The sequence below is a fragment of the Microcaecilia unicolor genome, chromosome 3 (assembly GCF_901765095.1).
Source record: "Microcaecilia unicolor chromosome 3, aMicUni1.1, whole genome shotgun sequence".
NCBI classification, from domain to species: Eukaryota; Metazoa; Chordata; class Amphibia; order Gymnophiona; family Siphonopidae; genus Microcaecilia; species Microcaecilia unicolor.
In genome coordinates, this window is record NC_044033.1 from 84,986,536 (window position 1) to 85,005,038 (window position 18,503).

General features: G+C 43.3%; 1 protein-coding gene across 6 annotated transcripts in view; it reads right to left on the bottom strand.

The window, feature by feature from the left end:
* The window catches only part of CLIP4 (CAP-Gly domain containing linker protein family member 4), a 168,181-nt gene that overhangs the window by 89,758 nt on the left and 59,920 nt on the right, over positions 1 to 18,503 (bottom strand). For all 6 annotated transcript variants that reach the window (XM_030196127.1, XM_030196123.1, XM_030196125.1 and 3 more), the window contains 2 exons: positions 17,389 to 17,550; positions 11,742 to 11,860 (listed from right to left, as the gene is read on the bottom strand). In XM_030196127.1, the coding sequence (XP_030051987.1) occupies positions 11,742 to 11,860; positions 17,389 to 17,550 (281 nt within the window). The remainder of the gene's footprint in view (positions 1 to 11,741; positions 11,861 to 17,388; positions 17,551 to 18,503) is intronic.

Here is an 18,503-nt window from a genome sequence, read left to right on the forward strand (position 1 = left end):
CCTGCTCAACTGGCAAAGCACAGGAGCCACCCCAGGCAGAAATCCAGGAGCTGATCAAGCTACGTCCACACCTGTTGGGAGATAGAGAAACAGGGCCTTGATATCTCAACTTGCATCCAAACCAAAGTTTCAGCGTGCTTGTCTGACATTGCTGCCTGGATGTCTCAACGTCACCTGAAATTAAACATGACCAAAACCGAGCTTCTCATTTTTCCCCCCAAACCCACCTCCCCACTCCCCCCGTTTTCTATTTCTGTTGATGGCTCTCTCATTCTCCCTGTCTCCTCAGCTCGAAACCTTGGGGTCATCTTTGACTCTTCTCTCTCCTTCTCTGCTCATATCCAGCAGATCGCCAAGACCTGTCGTTTCTTTCTTTACAACATCCGTAAAATCCGCCCCTTTCTTTCCGAGCACTCTACCAAAACCCTCATCCACACCCTTGTCACCTCTTGTTTAGACTACTGCAATCTGCTTCTTGCTGGCCTCCCACTTAGTCACCTCTCCCCTCTCCAATCGGTTCAAAACTCTGCTGCCCATCTCGTCTTCCGCCAGGGTCACTTTATTCATACTACCCCTCTCCTCAAGTCACTTCACTGGCTCCCTATCCGTTTTCGCATCCTGTTCAAACTTCTTCTACTAACCTATAAATGTACTCTCTGCTGCTCCCCAGTATCTCTCCACACTCGTCCTTCCCTACACCCCTTCCTGTGCACTCCACTCCATGGATAAATCCTTATCTGTTCCCTTCTCCACTACTGCCAACTCCAGACTTCGCGCCTTCTGTCTCGCTGCACCCTATGCCTGGAATAAACTTCCTGAGCCGCTACGTCTTGCCCCATCCTTGGCCACCTTTAAATCTAGACTGAAAGCCCACCTCTTTAATATTGCTTTTGACTCGTAACCACTTGTAACCACTCGTTTCTATCTACCCTCCTCTCCTCCTTCCTGTACACATTAATTGATTTGATTACTTTATTTTTTTGTCTATTAGATTATAAGCTCTTTGAGCAGGGACAGTCTTTCTTCTGTTTGCGCAGCGCACACCTTGTAGCGCTAAAGAAATGCTAAATAGTAGTAGTAGTAGGCCTTGCCTAGGGTCTCTGGTGCCCCCCTGCAGACTATCAGTTGGCGCCCCCCCCCCCCCCCCCCCCCCCTCCTGTGTGGCACAAGATGCAAAAGAAATAGGAGCTGAAAGATGGAGTGCATCTTTGTGGGCTTGCTGAACAAATAGAGGGTTTACAACCACTTAGCTTTTCGTGCTTTCATGTTCACGAAACTAGTAATTAAGTCTTTGATATCTAACTGGGCACATATATCATTCTCAATAGCAATCATGGAAAAGCTTACAAGCCTTTCTTGCAAAATACTTGATCGAAAATAATTTTGTATGATTTTTAACCGTGAAAATGATCGCTCATCACTTGCTACACTGACAGGAATTATCAGCAATTTTCTTAGAAACAAATTGCTATACATTTCGAAATAAGATAGCAGATGCAAATTCTCAAAGTGGACATATTCCAAACACTAAAATGAAAATAAAATGATTTTTCCAAACACTAAAATGAAAATAAAATGATTTTTTTTCTACTTTTGTTGTCTGGTGACTTGATCATGCTGGCCCAGTACCTGATTCTGCTGCTATCTGTCCTCTTAACTCAGTTTCCAGGGCTTCCTTTCCATTTATTTCTTTACTTTCCTCCTTTCTTCTTCATCTCTTGCCTTACATCCATAAGTAAAAGCTGGGTCCTCTGCAGACTGTCCAGTGGATCCAGCTTCTGCCTATTTTCTCCATCTATGTGCAGGTTTTCTCCCTTTTCCCTCATCTCATCTCCCTCTCTCGTCCCTCCCCTCCATCCATGCCCAGCATTTCTTCTCTCTCCCTTCCCCTCCATCCATGTCCATCCTTGTCCCTCTCTAACCTTCTCTCCCCTCCATCCATATCCAGCAATTCTCCTCTCTTTCCTCCCCTCCATGTCCAGCAATTTCTCCTCTCTCCCTGGGCCCTGCCCTCCCATCCATGTCCCTCTCTGCCCTTCCCTCCTCCATCCATATCCAGCAATTCTCCTCTCTCCCCTCCCCTCCATTTCCAGCAATTTCTCCTCTCTCCCTGGGCCCTGCCCTCCCATCCATGTCCATCCTTGTCCCTCTCTGCCCTTCCCTCCTCCATCCCTCCTTATCCAGCAATTCTCCTCTCTCCCCTGCCCTCCCATGTCCACCTGCCCGCTCTCTGAGTCTGGTTTCTTGTATTTAATTTAAATTTACCTCCATCGTGGCAGCAGCTGCGCAGCGTCAGTGAAAGCGCTGCCGACGTCTCCAGCCTTCTTCCCGCTCATGCATTCCCTCAGTGTCCCGCCTTCTTCTGACGTCATTTCCTTGCGAGGGCGGGACACTGAGGGAACGAACGAGCGTGAAGGGAAGGCTGGAGACGTCGGCAGCGCTTTCACTGACGCTGCTCAGCTGCTGCAACGTCGGAAGTAAATTTAAATAAAAGGGCTGCTGTCGGGGTCCGGGAGCTGAGGTAAGTGGCGAGGGTAAGCATGGCACGGCGGCGCCCTCCAGAGGTCGGCGCCCCCCTGCGGTGCTTACCCCGCTTACCGTGTTGGCACGGCCCTGTACAGAAATACTGAAGGCAGTTGGGGCTAGCCGTCCAAGGGTCACTGTGGTTTTTCAGTGTTCTCTATCTCCACCTGCTGGTAGGCAGATACAACCCATCAGTTAATGGATTCATCTGCTGCTGATGACAAGGAAGCACTGATGCAGAGCTGTGTATGCATGTATAAATATCCCACCGATATAAAACAGTGGACTGGACCACTAAGTGCTGCTTTAAATACAAGCTATGCAAAAGGTTGCTGGCTAAAACCTAGCAGACTGTGGTTCCACAGACAAGTGGCTCCAATGGACTATTACAGTGGAGGCATAGGAAGCACTAATCTGCCTATAATAAAAACTCCTGTGAGGCAGATTTCCATAAAGAAGAAAGAAAGAAGAAGATAAAGAACTGAACAGGAATGAGGTATAAAGAAATGCACTGGTCGCAAGAAAGCTGTTCACAAAGCTTTCCCACAGGAAACTGCAAAGCCTCTTTTTCACATATACACAGACAGGCAAATGATCAAAAGTCCCGCGCTGTTCCCGGTGCATTTCCATAGGAAAACACTATGGGGGTCTTTTACTAAAGCTTAGCTCAAGTTATCTGCAGCAGGGCCCATAGGAATAAAATGGGCCCTGTGGCAGATAACTTGAGCTAAGCTTTACTAAAAGACCCCCTATCAGCATGCAACAACAAAACGGAAGGAATAAATGTACCCAGATGGCAAAATCCCAACTAAGAGTAAGAGCATACAAACCTCTCATATTCCAAGAAATCTGGTCAGCCTTCTGCTCCATAGCCAACTGTTCCCAGAAAGCACCCTCCACAGGACAGAGAATAGCTGTATGTAAGAAAAACCATTCTCGCACACACTGCATAAGCCACAGGCAGGCAGCTACAGTAAAAGACATTTTAACTAATGAATCATAGAACCCTCACAGCTTCAATGAGGTTAGGAAAAAAAGATACCACGTCAGTCACCTACCCATAAATATGTTCCATGGTGTGCAAACTACAGTGGATAATGGTGCACCCAGCTCAGGCCACACTGAGGGAAGAATCCAACGATTATCACTAGGGGTGGGCTCTTCGTGCACTATTAATTCAATTAATTCTTTAAAATTTTAACTAGTGCTATAAAGCAGCTTTACAAAAATAAAGTAAAGTCGAGCACTTATCTGTTACCCGACGGTGGCCCCATCCGTTTCGCGTGTAGGCTTTTTCAAGGGCTGTGCTTCGACAGAGAAAGCATTGAGAAAATGTTTTTCCTCTCTCTTGATCTGATCATGGCTTAAAGCAGCACTAAGCCATGCTTTATAGCACTTCATGAGAATTAATGAAGGTTTTCATGAACCAAATAAAATTTAAAGTTAGCATTGATATTGTCAATATATTAAAAAAAACTTTTTTGTAAAAAAGAGCAAAATTGCTAAAATCTTTTTGGAAATAAAAGTTAAAACAATTCTTTCCAAGCAAGGTTTTTATGACCAGTGATGAACACCACGCCCCCAGTTAAAGCCGCCGAAAACTGAAAGTAAGCGGTCGGGCATTTTGAGGTCTTTTCCTTGCTTTTTAGAAATATTTTGTTAAAATCAAACATCATATTTCCATATAAATTTTATTGGATTCCTCTTTATATGTTTGGTTTTATAATAGTCTCTAACATTTTGCCCGGCACTGACATCAGACTCACCGGTCTATAATTTCCCAGATCTCCTCTGGAACCTTTTTTAAATATCGGCATTACATTGGCCACCCTCCAATCTTCTGGTACTACGCTTGATTTTAAAGATAAATTACTTATATCTAGCAGTAGCTCCGCCGGCTCATTTTTTAGTTCTATCAGTACCCTTGGATGAATACCATCCGGTCCAGGAGATTTGCTACTCTTCAGTTTGCCAAACTGCTCCGTTACGTCTTCCAGGTTTACAGATATTTCCGACTTGTCAGCCTCGAATACCTTGTCCGGCACCAGTATCCCACCCAAATCTTCCTCGGTGAAGACCGAAGCAAAGAACTCATTTAATTTTTCTGCTATTTTTTTTGTCTTCCCTGATCGCCCCTTTTACACCCTGGTCATCCAGCGGGCCAACCGATTCTTTTGCCGGCTTCCTGCTTTTAATGTATCTAAAAAAATTTTTACTATCAGTTTTTGCCTCTAACGCTATCTTTCTTTCAAAATCCCTCTTTGCCTTTCATATCAGTGCTTTGCATCTAACTTGACATTCCTTATGCCGCTTCTTATTGTCTTCAGACTGTTCCTTCTTCCATTTTCGGAAGGATTCCTTTTTAGCTCCAATAGCCTCCTTTACCTCACTTTTTAACCATGCTGGCTGTCGTTTTGTCTTCTGTCCTCCTTTTCTGATACGTGGAATATGTTTGGCCTGGTCCTCCAGGACGGTGGTTTTGAACAGCATCCACACCTGTTGTAGGTTTCTTACCCTCTCAGTCGCTCCTCTAAGTTTTTTTTTTACCATTCTTCTCATTTTATCATAGCTTCCTTTTTTAAAGTTAAACGCTAACATATTTGACTTCCTATGTTTACCTCTTTGAAAGCAAATTTCAAAGCCGATCATGCTATGATCACTGTTGTCAAGCGGTCCCCGGACTGCAACCTCCCGTACCAGATCATGCTCTCCACAAATGACTAAGTCTAGAATTTTTCCTTCTCTCGTCGGCTCCTGTACCAGCTGCTCCATAAAGCTGTCCTTGATTTCATCAAGAAAGTTTACCTCCCTAGCGTGCCCTGATGTTACATTAACCCAGTCTATATGGGGGTAATTAAAATCAGAACTTATGCACTAATTCTACAGTGATAAAGGTATTCAAAGGCGTTTGTGACATGTTTCAATGAAAAATCTGTGGAGAAAAAAAGACCTCAGTAATCCCGGAGACACCTCGTTTTAAAGGACCAAACCTTTTTAGTAAAGAGGACTCCATTTTTTAATCATAAGTCTTTAAAAAAACTCCACGTAATTCAAATATTCATGAAACAAATGGCCAACCACCTTATCAAATATTTATGGGGTGAGACATTCAACAAAAATTTTTCAAGTGAAAGTAAACAATCAAACGTTACTTATCTTGGACGACTAATATCAATTATTTTCTTGCTGTAGTACTGTGTAATCTACATTCAGATTTACCCTTGGACTTATCTCTGAACTGAGATTCGCTGAGACTTCAGATCGAATCAGAGGAGTCTGTCACAGACAGCAAGGTGAGATATCCGAACACATTACCTACAGTTGGGGAATTAGTCCGTTCACAGGATAAATCCCTCCTCTCAGTACCCTTCTCCACCACCGCCAACTCCAGGCTCCGCTCATTCTGCCTCGCCTCACCCTATGCTTGGAACAACCTTCCTGAGCCCTTACGCCAAGCCCCTTCCCTGCCCGTCTTCAAGTCTTTGCTTAAAGCCCACCTCTTCAATGCTGCATTCGGCACCTAACCCTTACCGTTCGGTGAATCCACTGCCCCAATTTGACTGCCCCTATCGGACCGACCGTTCACTTGTCTATTAGATTGTAAGCTCTTTGAGCAGGGACTGTCTCTCTTTGTTAAATTGTACAGCGCTGCGTAACCCTAGTAGCGCTCTAGAAATGTTAAGTAGTAGTAGTAGTAGTAATTTATCTGAGTCATATAGGTTTACTTCAGGACTTCTGGTCTATGTAGTCAGCTGATCACTGTGTTTTGCATAAGACGTGTGATAAGTTCTGATAGCAATCATTAGGAATTCATGATTGTAGTGGGTTGTGTAATCACTCCTTTAGTTAGGGCATTAGGATAATCAGATGGTAATCTATTCTTGTGATAATCTATTTTTATAGCAAGTTATTTTTGTATTTTGTTTGGCACTATGCAGAACTATTTATATATATTTTCTTTACATAATAAACCAAAATATATTTCATCTGTGGCATGGCATTGTTCATTTCCTCACACAGCTAGCATGTCATACAGGCTATAGAGGTACCCTCCCTAGACACGAGTTCATTTCATTGCTATCTGATAATGTTATCTAATATATAAGTACCTCAGTTGCATGCCTACAGCATCTAGATGGCAGATGACGTTTAATGTGAGCAAGTGCAAAGTGATGCATGTGGGAAAGAGGAACCCAAACTATAACTAAAGTCCATCTTCTAAACTATCCGGCCTAACACCTTCCTTCTCTCTTCTCTTACTTAATCTTTGTACATTGCTAATTGTAACTGACATCCTGTAATGACTATGTCATAACAAAACTCTGTAAGCCACATTGAGCCTGCAAATAGGTGGGAAAATGTGGGATACAAATGCAATAAATAAATAAATAAAATAAATAAACTACGTCATGCAAGGTTCCGCGTTAGGAGTCACATTACGAGAAAGGGATCTAAGTGTCAGCATTGATGTTACGTTGAAATCTTCTGCTCAATGTGCTGCTGCGGCTAGGAAAGCAAATAGAATGTTAGGTATTATTAGGAAAGTGATGGAAAACAAAAATGAGGATATTATTATGCCATTGTATCGCTCCATGATGCGACCGCACCTCGAATATTGTGTTCAATTCTGGTCGCCGCACCTCAAAAAAGATATAGTGGAATTGGAAAAGGTGCAGAGAAGGGAGACAAAGATGATTCAGGGGATGGGACGACTTCCCTATGAGGAAAGGCTGAAGAGGCTGGGGCTCTTCAGCTTGGAGAAAAGGCGGCTGAGGGGAGATATGATAGAGGTCTATAAGATAATGAGTGGAATGGAACGGGTTGATGTGGCGCGTCTGTTCATGCTTTCCAAAAATACTAGGAGAAGGAGGCATGCGATGAAGCTGCAGTGTAGTAAATTTAAAACCAATCGGAGGAAGTTTTTCTTCACTCAACGCGTGGTTAGACTCTGGAATTTGTTGCCGGATAAGGTGGTTGGGGCGGTTGGCTTAGCGGTGTTTTAAAAAAGATTAAACGGCTTCCTGGAGGAAAAGGACATAGAATGTTATTGAATGGACATAGGAATAATCCACTATTTCTGGGATGGGCGGGACAAAATGCTTCAAATCGCGTTTTTCCGAAGATAAGCCTAGCTGCCATGTTTTGAGCGGTCTGAAGTTTCTTTAAGGTTTGTTCTTTGCATCCCACATAAATTCCATTGCAGTAGTCTACATGGCTTAGTACCACTGATTGTACCAAGTTGCGAAATGTTTCCCTCGGGAAGAACTGTTTCACGCGTTTGAGTTTCCACATTGAGTGGAACATTTTCTTTGTTGTGGATGTCACTTGGCTCTCCAGTGTTAGGTTGCGGTCCATTGTAATGCCGAGGATCATCTGATTCCCAAAAGGGTTCTTCATCGGTATCAGCAAAAACTTCCTCTGGCGAAGGCTGAGACCAAGCCTGCCTAAACCTAGAGAAACCATGTCCCCAAGAGGGGAGTCAAGGAGTCGGCTCTCACATCAACTCCGGCAAAGCTTCCTCCACCGATGTCAAGGGAGTGCCGACTTGGGTGCCAATCAACGCTGAGGCCGCACGCAACACCAGCATCAAAGGCCTCACTGCAGGCTGAGGGCTAAGCGGGATTGCAACAAGAGGCATGGCAGGTGCAAGTTCCCTCGATACCGATGCATTCTGTTGGATGAAGCCAGCCAGCGGCTCAGGGAGCAAGACACAGATGCATTCGTCAAGGGCCGACACCAGGAAAGGATGGGTGTCGGCTCAAAGACAGATTGCAGAACTGCTGGGATTGAGACGGGAGGCTGGTCCTGGCTGCTTGGAGATCTTTGCATGGCTACCTCTTGTATAGAGCAGGAGCTCCTTATGCTGACGCTTTTCAGTTGCCAAATCCCTCAGCATCCCAAAGCTCCTGACACCATGTGTCAAGAGGGATCAATGCCGATGTGTCATGCTCTTCGCCCGAAGCTAGTCATTGAGGCCTCTCAGTGTTGACGAGGATGACGTTGAATCCTCCCGTCACCTCGGGGTCGAGTCCAATGCAGATCAGTCCTGGGGACTCTGTACAGCAGCCGGCGCCAAGGCAGGTGGAGATCCATTCGATGCACAACTGCTCCCAGTGTCAACAGATCTAGCATCCATATGGACCGATAGTCCCAATGCAACAACTGATGCCAACACTGCCAATGCCAACATCGAGGATTCGGACTGGTCTCCAAAATCTTCTCTTATTGAGCCTCTCTGGCCAACTGGATCCTTTTCTTTATACATAGACACAGGACACAGTTGTAAGGGCTATGATCAGGTCCCAAACACTGAATACACCACGAATGGGTGTCCTATTGCACTGGGAACAGCGCTACAAGTCACTGGGAACCTTCGTGAACATGGAAGGAAAACCTTCCGTGGCCAAATCAAATTACTTTTATGGTGCCGAAAAAAGGGACAAGGCACCAGAGAAAAATAAAGGGAGAACCTGACCGAAGTCAAGGCCTAAATACAGCCTTGAGACATGGAAAAAGAAAGGAAACAGAGTGGAAAAAGAAATCACTAAAAAATAAGGGAAGGGAAAAAAGAGGGTACCCGAACACATGAACATGAAAACCACAGCGCAAAAATTCCTAAAAACGCAAAAAACAAAAGCTCTCCCGAACCGGGCTGTGAGGAGCGGATGAAAATGGTGTCCACTCCCCATCATGGTAAAAAAGAATTGGCAGTCCTGCTCTCTCAAAGCAGGCGGGAAGGCACTCGCCCATGCACAATGGAGCGAGTCTCTCGCTCCACAAAGCTCTTTTAAACTTGATGTAAGCTGCGGACTTGGCAACGCGGGTCACATCACCCATGTGTGAGAATAGTAGGCCTGCTTGTCCTTGGAAAAATATTCTTTTGATACAGCTGGTGGTACTTTTCACAGATGGTAGGGTGGTCAACTGCCCAGAAATATACTTTCTACCACACCCCTGGGAACCCCCAACATTTCCAATCACTAAAAGGAATGGATTGGTCCCTGGTGGAAACAGGATATTGGGGGCTTGAAAGACCTTTAGTCTGACCCTTTAGCCTTCTTGGTGATGTGAAAATGTCCTAGGTGACCCTTGCAAAGTTTGAGGATCTCTAATTTAGTAAAAGATTTTAAACTACAATTTACTGTCACTAAACGCCTAGCCACCCGCTAGGGGTTACACTGTTACACTGTGGCCACTTAAAGGGTCTAACCCAGCACAGCTTAGGTCAGCCTGCACCTGCCACTTGTGCTCTACACTAGCATCCTCCCTCCCACCAACTGGGTCACAACCGTCTCTGGGCGACTCTCCCACTCTCAAATTATCCCCAGTGATTTCTAGGTTACTGGAGCCACAGTTCTCAGAAAGCACTCACAGACCCAACACACAAACCACCAGGATTATCAGTCCAGACAGGCAAGACAAACAAATAATTATGTTTATTCTATTTAAAAAATTTTGAGTAATGAACCAAAAGAAGTGCAATCAGCAAACAACAGGCAACTGAAATACAGATCAATTATAACACTAACTAAGCATTTGTTTACTTCTTAAAAAGTACTTGGGGAGATCAGGACATATAGCTGTTCACCAGTTATGAAACACAACTGTTTTTTTGTTTTTACAGGGCTTCAGCAAAGACCTCACTCTCTCTCTTCTCCCAGGCTGAAACTGAAGCAACAGCCAGCATCTGCTGGGTAATTTCAAACTCTAGGCCAATAGTAGCCCAGAACAGTCAAGTTTGAAATAAAAACTGGTTACATCACTACAGGCATTTCCTTTATCTGTGTGATAACTAAGAAAGAGAGGTCGGTCCTCTATAACAGCTTTAAGCATAAATATGCACCACCTGCTGGACAAACAGGAGAAATACACTTAAGACATAATTAAGACAGGCTCAAAACACAGTTTCTTCACAAACTTTGATCTCTAATTTAGTAAAAAAAAAATTAAACTACAATTTACCAAGAGGGGCATAATCGAAAGGGGCACCCAAGTTTTCCTGAGGACGTCCTCACAGGACGTCCAGGCAAATGGGTGGGGAAACCCGTATTAACAAAACAAGATGGGCGTCCATCTTTCGTTTCGATAATACGGTTGGGGATGCTCAAATCGCAAAATTTAGGTCAACCTTAGAGATGGTCGTCCCCAATTTTCGGCGATAATGGAAACTGAGGACGCCCATCTCAGAAATGACCACATCCAAGCCATTAGGTTGTGGAATTAGCCAGCATTCGTAGTGCACTGGTCCCCCTGACATGCCAGGACACCAACCGGGCACCCTAGGGGGCACTGCAGTGGACTTCACAAATTGCTCCTAGGTGCATAGCTCCCTTATCTTGTGTGCTGAGCCCCCTCCAAACTCCCCCAAAACCCACTCCCCACAACTGTACACCACTACCAAAGCCCTAAGGGGTGAAGGGGGGCACCTACATGTGGGTACAGTAGATTTCTGGTGGGTTTTGAAGGACTCACATTTACCAAAAGTGTAACAGGTAAGGTGGGGGATGGGCCTGAGTCCTCCTGCCTGAAGTGCACTGCACCCACTAAAACTGCTCTAGGGACCTGCATACTGCTGTCATGGAGCTGGGTATGACATTTGAGGCTGGCAAAAAAATATTTTAAAAGGTTTTTTTAGGGTGGAGGGGAGGTTGGTGACCACTGGGGGAGTAAGGGGAGGTGATCCACGATTCCATCTGGTGGTCATCTGGTCAGTTCGGGCACCTTTTTGTGGCTTGGTCGTAACAAAAAATGGACCAAGTAAAGTCGCCCAAGTACTCGTCAGGGACACCCTTCTTTTTTCCATTATCGGTCAAGGATGCCTATGATTTAGGCACGCCACAGTCCCGCCTTGCTTCTGACACGTCCCCGTGAACTTTGGTTGTCCCCGTGATGGAAAGCAGTTGAGGACGCCCAAAATCAGCTTTCGATTATGCCGATTTGGGCGACCCTGGGAAAAGAACACCCATCTCCTGATTTGTTTCAAAAGATGGGTGCCCTTCTCTTTCGAAAATAAGCCTGTAAGTCTACTAGCAAATTTAACACTATGGCAGAGAGAATACCCTTGAGCAATGGCAGTGGGTTTCTTGGTCAGCTGTAATCAAGAGCCATAATAACAAAAGAACACCTATTAATGACTGTGGGTTAACATTCCCTTTAATTACTGAGGAAAGAAAAATGAATTAATTCTATGCTTCTTAATACTTTTTAAAACACCTTACCCTAAAAGCAGGATTGGCCCCATTTTCCAACAAGCATTTAACAGCCGCTGAACACAAGTTAGAAGCAGCAATATGTAGAGCTGTTCCAAAATCAAAGTCACTGCATGTGGAATCCACATCTGAAAGTGAAATATGTTTTAGCATGATTTCCAAGAATTAACATTTAGCTTTTATATTAAAAACCGAGATAAAGCATGCAGGAAAGATTGTTCATAGCAAGTATTATCTGCAATCAGGGCCAGCCCATAGTAAATTATGCCATAGGCAAGCCTTAAGTCGTGTTCTCCTTCCACCAGGCAACTCAAGGCATTAACACTACTACCACTACCACCATCCTGACCCATTCCCTGAAGTCCAATTAGCTCCCCTTCCTTTCCCTATCCTACCATCCTATAGTCCAGCATCTCCCTTCTCTTCCTTCCCTCATCCCTCCCCCCCCTCCCCCCCGCAATGTCCAGCATCAACCACTCCTCCCTTCTACCTTTCATCTGCTGCTGCCATCGCTCTTCAACCTCTGCCCAGGTCATCAGTCTCATGCAGCTTCAAAGGTTGCTGTCAGCAGGGCTCAACCATGCACCTGCTCAAGGCTTGCTCCATCTAGCCCCGTCTGACACACTCTTCCAGTTTGAAGGAGCAGAATGCAGCGTGATCAAAGCCCACCACTGCACTGATAGCAGCTTTTAAAATGATGTACAGCTATTGTCTTGCCCGCTTTCCCAATGTTGCACCGCAGTCCCCACGCCCCCCCCCCCAAAAAAAAAAAAATTCTCCCCTCCGAGGGACACCACCTTGCAGTGGTGGAGGGGCTTCTGTGTTTCAGTGATTCAGAGGGCTATGCTGAAGGGTTACCCATATCATACAGGTCTCTGAGGAGAAACCAGACAAAGACTGTCCCATACTAGGGAGAGTGGAAAGATGGCAACCTGACGCTCGTACGCTCAACGGTCCAGCTGTCCTCTGAAGTTTTGTCTTTGTTTACTTGAAATTTCCTCTCTGCAACTGCAGTTACCTTAACTGAGAGGAAGGGGACAATCAGGGGTCAGCCGCCGACGGCCAGAGTTTTGTCCCCTGTGCAGCAAGTGTGGGACCACTGTGCGACAAGCTGCCCACAGATGACTGGGTTGGTGAGTCCTTTGATTAGCACCGGCGAAGGAGCATCAACGTTCTTGGACCTGGAAACAGCTTCATCGCTCCCGAATCATTTAACCACCATGTCCAAAGGAGTGGAGGAGTGAGTTAGGAGTCCATGCTGAAACGGAAGTCGTTTACAGCTGAAACGGAAGTCGTTTACAGCTGAACCCGAGTCGGCGGTTCCACTCCTAAACCCGTAAGAGCTATCAGCTTGGAGTTTTCGGCTCCCGTGGAGGTTACATTGACTATCATCTGGAAGGCATTCCAGGACCTAACGATGGTAGTAAATAACTTTGCTTCAGATATAATCTTATTAGTGAGCTATATGGCTAACCTAATCGAAACCTTTGAGAAAGAAAAATTGATATAGCAAATGAAGTTCTACAGAAGTAGGAAATGGTTAAGATTTTGAAAATGATAATAGACCAGAAATGTGAACAAAATGAATATTATTACAGATGAGCAATGTTGAGATTGCTGTTTTCCCAGAGTTCCAGATATGTCTCCTAAAGATTTCCTCAGAAATATTTCCTAAAAAATTTTGTTATTTTCCTTTGTAATGATTCCTCTTCCTATATAATAATTCTCACCTCCAACGTTCTGAGGCTGCCTGGAACCGTGGATCTCTCGAAGGTGGTCTGGTAGATGGAGTAGATCATCCCACTGATTGGCTGCGTCTCGGATGACGACACCAGCTCGACGCACAGCAACAAACCGCGACCCAGGCAGGGAGAGAAGTAGTTTCCCTACTCCTCCCCCTGCCAACCGCCCTCAAAAAACCGCCGCCGCCCTCCCTCTCCTCTCCCGAACCGCCGCCGCCCCTTGGAGCCTGAGTTGTTGGCCGCCGCCCTCCCTCTCCTCCGAGTTCTAGTCCCGGCCTTGGACCCGCAGCATGCTCTCTCCCTCCCCCCAAGGCCCCCTCCTGTCCCAATTCGCCGGCGCCGCTGGACATCACCCCGCCCTGACCCCTCACTCACTCACCCTCCTCCCCGATGTTCGCAGTTGCTCGCGCCCGCCATCCCGCCGCGCCAACAGCAGAACGACATGGATGCAGCACCTCACACGTTTCCTTTGTTTTGAGTGTATGGGAATGACGGCTGCACGGCATAGGGGAAACAGAGATTACCCTAATTGCCTTCCTTCCTTTCACTGGACTACATAGGCTTACTTCCACTCCTGTCTACTACGAGAGGGGAGGGAGGATGGTGAACGACTACGTGGATGCAGCACCTCACAGGTTTGCTTTGAATTGAGTGTATGGCAATGATGGCTGCACGGCGCAGGGGAAACAGAGATTACCCTAATTGCCTTCCTTGCTTACAGTGGACTACATAGGCTTACTTCCACTCCTCAGAGGGGACCGAGGGAGGGAGGGGGGATAACCTTGCTAGCGCCCGTTTCATTTCAGCCAGAAACGGGCCTTTTTTACTAGTAGTAATATAAATTATTACTTAGTAATATTAATTCAAAAGGAGTGAAGCCTGTGAAACTGGGATTACCTTAATCAGTGGGAATTGGACTAGAGACTCAAGTGTTCGCATTGTTAAATAAAATAAAATCAAACTCAAACATATCATCACCATGGAAAGCAGACTGTGGAGTACCACAAGGATCACCGCTATCACCAATCCTCTTCAACCTAATGATGACCCCACTAGTCAAGTCCTTATCCAACCAAGGCTTTAACCCTTTCAACTATGCAGACGATGTCACAACATACATTCCTTATAAATCTAACCTGACAGAAATCACCAACGAAAATCAAGAACAGCTTGAACATCAAGGACTCTTGGGCTAATGCATTTCAACTAAAACTCAACGAAGAAAAAACACGTCTCATCCTCTCGTCCCAACACAGCGCGGACAACCCCACAATCATCAACACCCCAGATTACATCCTCCCTATCTCAGACTGCCTGAAAATCCTCGGCGTTACAATGGACCGCTACTTAACACTAGAGAGCCAAGTGACATCCACGACAAAGAAAATGTTCCACTCAATGCGCAAGGTCAAACGCCTGAAGCAATTCTTCCCGAGGGAAACATTTTGCAACCTGGTACAATAAATGGTACTAAGCCATATAGACTATTGCAATGGAATCTATGCGGGATGTAAATAACAAACCTTAAAGAAACTTCAGATCGCTCAAAACACGGCAGCTAGGCTTATCTTCGGAAAAACGTGATTTGAAAGTTCAAAACCCCTCTGCGAAAAAGTATACTGGCTCCCAATCAAAGAACGCATTGCTTTCAAAATCTGCACTCTGGTTCACAAAATTATCTACAGTGAAGCCCCAGGATACATGACAGACTTGATCAATCTACCAACTAGAAACACATCCGAATCAACACGAATGTACCTAAATCTGCACTACCCAAGCTGCAAAGGACTCAAATACAAATCAACCTACGCATCCAGTTTTTCCTACATTAGCACACAACTGTGGAACGCACTACCAAAAGCCTTGAAAACTACCTATAATCACCTAAACTTCCGGAAAACATTAAAAACCAAACTGTTTAAAAAGGAATACCCTGCCGATCCAACATAAATGCCTGATATCTGCAACACAACAAAACTAAAGTACGTAATGGACATAACACAACTGTTCCGTTATACGATGCCCTAATGCGGCTGTGCCACATGAATTTTATCTTACCACAACATCACTTTGTATTTGTTCACACCAGAGTCTGCAAACACCTCTCCGGTACTATGTAAGCCACATTGAGCCTACAAATAGGTGGGAAAATGTGGGATACAAATGTAATAAATAAATACATAATAAAATAAATAATTTCTGGTTTTAAAAGAGAAAAATGAAATTAGGTGTATTATTTCTACTAATATTGGACAGTAAGTATGTTTCCAAAGAAATAAATTGAATATATACCGTTTTGGGTTTGAAGAAGCCAACCAGACGATCAATCTGGAATAATGATTCAGATAAATAATAACTGGGGATAATCAGGTTAATACCACATTTTTTCTGTTTACTGTTGTTTAATTGATCTCCTTGTCTTGTTTCACGCTCCCTATTTTGTGGTCTAAGGAAGAATATAGAATTACCTGATTGAAATAATTCATGTGTATTACTTTCTCTGTATTTCTGGCAAGTTATTTTATTGCTTGTAAATTTAAATTCTTATAAATTAAAAAACAAATTCTGCCACCCTAGGTGGACACCTAGTCTGCCTACTGGTAGGGCGGGCTGCATAAAACCAGTAAACAATATTAGACGTGCTGTCCTTGGAAAATACCTGCTACAGGTGTGTAACTTCACTTTCTCAGAGGAAAAGCAAGACTAAGATTATCACATGTGGGGGAATCCCCACATTGTACAAAAGTGGAGATCATTCCTGACAATGTTCTTTTTCACACTGACATTCAACCATTTATCCAAAAGTGATTCCATAGTTGAGATATCATCATAATCTTCTGCATTTGGTTGTTGCAATAATTTATGATGATCATCACTGTAGCTGAGCACATTGTCCCAACTGCTTCAGTTCTTTTAGCACAATTTTATCTCCTTGTTAATGGCTGAATCTCCATCCTGTTTCTGTATTGTAACTTGCCTCTTTATACCATAAAATTCTGTCCTTCCGTTTGTGTTTTCAGGCTTACCTATGTGACTTTATTACGTTTACTCTATCTTATCAATTGACATTTCATACTACATTACCGATGACTATATTTCAGCCAGTACGCATATCTACACTGATATTGTTTTCTGAAAAGATATATGTGTCTTTTTCTTAGACTACAACCGATATCCTCTGTTACTCCGATTCATTTGTTGATAATATGCTACATTGAGCTCTCTTCGTTTTTTTACTTTTTAGCTTTTCCCTATCTACAAATAGCTCTGCACATCTCCTCATCAGTCCTAGTGTGTTCATGCCATTTTATTTCCATGCTGCACACACCGTTCTGTCAGCCATATGACAGAGAACATTTCCCTTCTGACTTTGTTGCACCACTTTCATTCATTTACAATTATACATTCAAACTAATTGGCATATAATTTTACTACAACCCGTGTCAAATTATTATTTCTTAGAGCATCTGACACAAAAAACTGTATATTTTACATTTTTGATTTATATTCATTGTTTTTTTTATAAATATGTTTCTGAGTGTGTATATCTGTTTTTTTAAACCAGTTGTTCATATCTACTTTTACCAACCACCATTCGTCTGTTGCTGTTTTACATATTATATGAAGGTCAGTCCTTTTTCCTTGGTTTATACATATCTTTTATGATTCCGTTTAAGCATTATATAAGATTTCCATAATTTTTATAGTCTTCTTATTTGATTATATAGTTATAAGTTTTATTGTTTATTTCTAATTGTTGTAGATATTCATATATATATATATATATATATATATATATATATCCTCATCACTGTCTAACACTCTAGTTACATCATGAAGTATATTTAAATCAGCTCAAAATATGGTAACAGTTGGATGCTCATAAAATGAACAGTTTTTAACTTCATAACCACCTTTAGGCTTTGATGCCTTCAAAAGAACTCTTATAAGTTCTGGGACATCAAAGTAGGCAGCATAATGTAACGCACTCATGTTAGTCCAGCGACTACGCAAACCAATATCAGCACCAAGTTCAATAAGTTTGGAGGCAAATTTGGCAGAAGTCTCAGCATCACCTATTAAAAGAAATAAACAGAAAAGAAAATTATAAACTACACCGATGTAAAATATGAAATAGTCACTTTGGAAAGAGTGGAGTGGAAGGGGTAGATGTGAATTGCTTCTTTATTTTTTCCAAAAATACATAGACTAGGGGGGGCATGCAATGCAGCTACTAAACAGTAAATTTAAAACAAATCACAGAAAGTATTTCTTCACTCAACGTGTAATTAAACTCTGGAATTCATTGCCAGAGAATGTGGTAAATGCAGTTAGCTTAGCAAGGTTTAAAAATGTTTTTGACAATTTCCTAAAAGAAAAATCCATAAGCCAATATTAAAATGGACTTGGGAAAATCCAATGCTTATTTCTAGGATGAGAAGAATAAAATACATTTTACTTGAGATCTTCCAATCATAGAGTAGGGGTGAAACAAGCGGAAGCTTGGAGCCTGATGGGTAGAATGTAAATCTTTATTAGGCACCACTCCTACGCTAGACCTGATTTGGGGCCGTGTTTTGCCGGGAAACACAGGCCTGCCTCAGGGGTTGCACACTAATCATAAAGATATCAATGAATAAAAAAATATACCCACCCTCTTTACTAAACACTAGTATGTGCCGCAAAGTGAATGAGATGTGCCAGCATTAGCACGCAGTTTAGTAAATGGGGGGGGGGGGGAGATAGTAATTAAATAATACAAAATGTTTCTCAAAAAACAGTATATATCTATAATAATACTAAATAAGAAAGCTAACCTTGATTATACGTAAAACTATACTAATATAAGTAAAAAAAAAAAAAAAGACAGGTGGAAAGGATCTCTTTTGTATACATTTATAAAACAACTGCATATACAAATTAAAATAGACACCTAAAACAATGCAAATCAAAAGGTATCACAGTGAGAAACAGACAGACTAACCTAAAATATTTTTTAAAACAGTATATTTATATGAGTCGGTGCTAG